The following is a 5163-nucleotide window of genomic DNA, read 5'->3' on the forward strand; positions in this document are numbered from 1 at the left end:
ATTTCTTTACTGCTGAACGAGGCATGGCTCAGAGCAGGAGATGGAGGCCGGGATCCGAGGTGCCTGGGCCCAGGAGGAGCGACGTCCTGCAGCCGCCTTGGTCTCTGTCCCTCCTGGCGTCTCTGCAGAGGAACCGAAGCTCCGGGGCCCTGAAGTGGACAGGGGCTCCCCTGTGATTCCTGGGGAACCTGCTGGACCCTCGCCAGCCCCGCCCTGACTCGGGGGGCAGGACAACCCCTCCTTGGAAGAGGGAGCCCCATCTCACCCTCTCCGGCTGAGCGGCCATCACCCCATGCCATCCTTCCTAGCCCTCCACCTTCACCCACCCTCCCTCCCCCCAAGAAGGAGTGGTGGGGACGTCAGCGTGCGAGTGTGGCCAGGACACAGGAGAGGACATCCCGGAGATGCCATTCCGAGAGAGCGGGCACGTGGCCAGCCTGCTTCCACAAGGACCAGGAGGGACCCCAGTTCCAGCCATTCCCAAAGGGTGGTCCCCAGGCTGACTCAGGGGGTTCTGGGGCCCCACTGAGACCCCACCATGTGCCCAGAACGTGGGGCCTGGTTGGTACGTTACCCGATGAGGCGGACGGGCCGGAGCTCGCCTAGAAACCGCATCGCTCTGCAGGGGGAGGGAGAGCCGCGGGGAAGAGACTCGAGTCAGACAGGCAGCCCCGGGCCCAGGGGGGTCTGGTGGGGGCGGGGGGACCCCACCTCAGGGGCTCTGCACCCTCCACCTGCCCACCACCCGCCTCCTGGGAGGCCACCATGGGAGAAAGATGCCGCCCTGGTTCCCACAGAACCAGCAATGGGGACTCAGAGCAGAGACAGCTTCTGCTTCTCAAACCGAGGCAGGGCCCCCGCGGGCCAGAGCTCACCCTGCCCCCCGCTCGGGTCCTGGACGATCTGGACGCGCCCTGGCAGAGGCTGGAGGGCTCTGCTGAATTTCTCCATGACCTCCTCGTCGACCTTCTGGGTCCTGGCTGTGGGGGTCGGGGGGTCAGTCCCTGGGCTGTGGGGGCTTTGACAAGACCTCAGGGGGCCGGGTGCCCCGGCCGGGGAGCATGGGAAGGACAAGCCAACGTCCTGAGGTCGGTAGAGCTTGGTCCAGCCCAGCCTCCCAGGGTGGTCTCCAGGGCTCAGCCCACGTGCCCTCCAGGGTCTCTCCCTCCCTCCTCGGCCCAGGCCCCCTCCTCCTCCCAGAGCAGCACTGGGGGGTGTCGCCCAGTTATGGTAGGAAAATGGCCCCTGCTCCCAGGCTGTGGGGTCTCCTCCACCCAGGTTGGCCGATTTATGCATCAGGGAGCCCTCAGCAGCCCAACACCATGCTCTACTCAGACCCTGGGATCCCCTGAGAACAATGGTGGCATCAACCACATATTTACTTCTGTGAGAATCTCACCCTTTAGAGTTGCTTTCATTTCTGAACTTTTCTGGTCATTGAAAATCTCCTTCCGTCAGGTTATTGGATCAATACAGCCTGTTCCCCCCAGGGTGAGTGTGGCCCCTCCACTTAAGACAGACCCCTCATCCTCTGCCTCGCCCCTACTCAGCCTGTCCCGGACGTCAGCACCAGCCCCTGCCCCTCATCCCAAAGTCACCCACATCAGAGCACCGCTTGTGTCGGACACCACACCCAACGACCTTCGCTAATGGGACCCACAGAGGCAGGTGGGCAGCCCTTTCCCTTCCTCCAGCCGGGGGTCAGTCGTCATGAGTGCTCGTTGTTCAAAGACGACCAAGGGCCACAACTCAGTGAGGAGCGGCCCCCGCCGGATGCCCCCCTGGCTGACGCAGCCACGTACCCAGGTACTGGCACACCATGCCGTGCTCAGCGCTGGGCAGGGGGGGCCCCACACAGAAGAACATGTAGTGGGCGTAGTCTGTGTCCAGCACGGAAATCTTTCTCTCCCCTTGATCTGGAAAAGAGGCCGAAACAGAGGCCTGGATTCTCATCTGAGTGCCCCTCTGACCTCCACCGGGACAGCATCCTCCCCAACAGTGCAGGACACACCCCCGACCTCAGGGCAGCTCCTTCCCCTGTGGTTCATTTCCACGGTTCCACCAAAAGCCCATGACTGGCGGCCCCACAGCAAGTGTTATGGACCCCAGAGGGGCCCCTGTGCAGCACCGCCCTGAAGGCAGCCCCTCCTGCCCCTGGCTCCAGCTGTAAACAGCCCCTCGATGTGTTGGCACTCCAACGAAGCTGCTCAGACCTACTGCACGCTTGGCCAAACTCCAGCCCCCATGTCCTGGAGTGGCGTTAATTCATTCAGACATTCATCCATACTCAGGCACTAAATCCAGGCGACCCCTCCCAAGGGCAGGTGCCCAGGTCCCAGGAGCATCACAAGAACGTCCAGGATCGGGGCCCCTCTTGAGTCGAGAGTTACACGTGGACATCAGAGAGTGGAAGAAAGAAATGGGGAATTACTGCGAGGTGGGGTAGGCACGTCTCCCTTCTTCAGAGGCAGAAACCAGGGCACTGGTGGAGACCCACAGCCCTGACCAACTTTGGTGCAGGACGACGGCAGGGCAGACAAGTAGCCCCCCAGGCACTGCCCCAGCTCTTCAGAGACTCCCGCAACCTTCTCAGGTCGACCGGCGGAACAGCAGCTGAGCCCGCTCCCAGGTGAGGAACGGGAGGCGCAGGGACAGGGGCTAAGGGGCTGCCCTGGGTTGCTGGGACCAGACGTGACAGGGTCAGTTCTGGGGACAAGATTGTACCCACCACACTCACCGCCTCTCAGAGGAAGAGGAAGTGACAGAAGGAGAGGCAGGAAGCCCTGTGGACTTGGGAGAGGGGGCAGGTGGGCCCCTGGTGGGGAGGGTGGAGTCGGGGGTGGGTGCAGGGGCCTGTCCCAGATGAGGCTGACTGCAGGACGGGAGGCTGCCAGGGCCAGGGGGCAGTGCCAGGGTGCAGGAGAGAGGTGGGTGAGGCCCAGAACGTTCCAGAAGCAGCTTCCAGGTTTGGCAGGCAAATCCATAGTGTGTTTGCCTACAGGTCTGGTTTATTTGGATGTTTTTAAGGAGCCACAGCCTGCCAGCCCCTGAGCAGGGACGTTGCCACATGCCTGCTGTTGGAACCGGCACTAACCCACACCTGCGTGGAAGGCACCCACGTTGCAGTGCACAAGAGGTTGCCCGCTCTCTTCCTATGTCAAGCAGGGAGAACAGGAGCCGGGCAGCAGGGTGAGCCCTGGAGGGAGTGGGGTCCCTAGGCCTCGTCACCCCGAGAGTGCCTGCACAACTGCAGGGGTGAGGCAAGCGGGGCCTGGTGCTGGCGATGAGGCCGCAGACGCAAGCCCTGCTCTTCCTGCTGCAGGACGTTGAGTGACTCAGAGCAGCCTCGGAGGGCCCAGCGTCAGGAGGGGTACAGCCTCGCCCAGGGCCACCTGAGGGTGGGTGCCAGGTGGCCCTGTGGGCACAGGGTAGGGACACTTACAGTTGACCGTGAACACAGCTGGGTCCTCAGTCTTCTGGGCCACAATGTTCCTCTCAACACATGCGTGGTTTGCCCTGAAAAGCCCCGCAGTGGTGAGGGTCATTCACGAACCCGGTGCAGGGACAGGAGCTGGGCTCCAGGAAGTGTCCACAGTATGTAAGAACACCGGCCCAGATAGCCTTGGGCTGGCTGGTAGCAAGGCCGTGAGGTCTCGGCCTAAAGGTGAGCGGCCCTCGTGGCCCCAAGCCAGCGACTCAGGAAGGCTGACAAGGGGGTCAAGGGACACAGCTAGGAAATCCGGCAGGCAGGTGTGGGGGCCTGTGGCCGAGGGCTCATGGCAGCTCAAAACAGACCCTGTCTACGTGGGGCTTGATCACAGCATTTCCAAGGACGTCATCACAGCTCAACCTCAGAATTCTCTGACCCTTGGTCACCCACTCTGGGGGCAGACAGGATTCACGGCAGGAACGGACCAGGCCCTGAGGAGCTGAAGCCTGCAGCTGACCAGCCGGCCTCCACGCCGGCCTCTCCCCACACTGACCGGGGTCACTCTATGTGGTCAGCCTGTTAGTCCAGAGCCCTGGCGGGGGCCTCTAGGGGACTAGGAACCTCCAAGCCCCAATCCCCACCCCTGGGGCACCGTGCCCACTCACAGCATGGCCAGGTCCCATCAGGAGCCCCACCTGCCCACCCACCCCTCCTGGAGCCAGGCCCTCACTGGCCCGCACCCCGGGGGCACACCCACCCTTCGCGCAGGATGATCTCCAGGTTGCCCTCGGGGGTGGGCCTCAGCTCCTCGACGTACACTCTCAGAGGGGCACTCTCGGAGTCCAGGAGGGAGATGTCGCTGGCCACCATGGCCACGGAGTGCCACCTCCCTGCCACCTGAGGGGGGGGCCTCGAGCTGCACTCCGGGGGCAGGAAGAGGCCCCCAGACCCACAGTGGACTCTCCGTCCCACCCCATGCCAGCCAGGCCGAGTCTAACGGGATGGACGTCAGCGCTGGCTGACCCTCTGCCGGCTGCCAGACGCTAGGCTGCCAAGCTTCCCACCCTCAAAATAACCCTGCTGTGTCAACCCCGATGGACTTAGAGTCCAAATTCTGAGTCGCCAGAGACCATCTGAATCTTAGGAAACCAAGTGACAAACCCCCTGGATGTGGAGAGCAAGGCCAAGTGTTTCCTCACGTCATGGCTCCATTTGTGCACCTTTCCATTTCCGAGCCAGCCCCCTGCCCGCCCCGCAGCTCAGCCCACCCCGGCCATCCTCGAACCTCCTGGAGGTCCAGATCCTGCATCGTCTGGGGGATGTCGGTGGCCTGGTTGCCACACATGAGGGACAAGCCCAGGGCAAGCAGGAGGCACTTCATGGCTGTGCTGCGGGTGCACTCTGAGCCCCGGAGAGTGAGGAGACCGAGGCACGGGCTTGGCGCCCTATAAAGGAGGGAGGCTGGAGAGGGGCCGCCCGCCAGCGCCCTCCAGCCCCCCGCCATGAGGTTCCCCGAATCTCCGTGACTCATCCTCGGCCCTCAGTGGCTTCCTCAACTGGGACAATAGGAAGCCTTTTTCCCTCCGAGAGCAAACCGGAAGGTTCACTGAGCCCCTGGGGCCTGGACAGTTCCCGGTAGGGCCCCAGACGTGAAGGGTCTGGGGTGCGTGTCCCGGCTGGCCGCCAGCGTCAGGACATTTCCTGGGCCAGGCTCTTGGACAATGACAACCTGA

General features: G+C 63.4%; 1 protein-coding gene across 1 annotated transcript; it reads right to left on the reverse strand.

Moving 5' to 3' along the window:
- Positions 1 to 4811, reverse strand: LOC103540794 (beta-lactoglobulin-2). Its single transcript, XM_008507462.2, has 7 exons — positions 4716 to 4811; positions 4188 to 4327; positions 3443 to 3516; positions 1803 to 1916; positions 876 to 980; positions 575 to 619; positions 1 to 149 (listed from the first exon to the last, which is right to left on the reverse strand). The coding sequence occupies exons 1-6, from the start codon at positions 4809 to 4811 to the stop codon at positions 603 to 605; spliced, it is 546 nt and encodes a 181-aa protein (XP_008505684.2). The 3' UTR covers positions 1 to 149; positions 575 to 602.
- Between the last annotated feature and the right edge of the window lie 352 nt (positions 4812 to 5163).

Source organism: Equus przewalskii, chromosome 26 (genome assembly GCF_037783145.1).
Source record: "Equus przewalskii isolate Varuska chromosome 26, EquPr2, whole genome shotgun sequence".
Classification (NCBI taxonomy): Eukaryota; Metazoa; Chordata; class Mammalia; order Perissodactyla; family Equidae; genus Equus; species Equus przewalskii.

Excerpts from the sequence above, each read along its gene's own strand:
- LOC103540794 (XM_008507462.2), bottom strand. The coding sequence starts at position 4,811 with ATGAAGTGCCTCCTGCTTGCCCTGGGCTTGTCCCTCATGTGTGGCAAC. Across the intron at positions 4,328-4,715 it reads AGGATCTGGACCTCCAGGAG|GTGGCAGGGAGGTGGCACTC; the intron begins GTTCGAGGATGG and ends CCCCCCCCTCAG. Across the intron at positions 1,917-3,442 it reads AGCTGTGTTCACGGTCAACT|ATCAAGGGGAGAGAAAGATT; the intron begins GTAAGTGTCCCT and ends CCTCTTTTCCAG.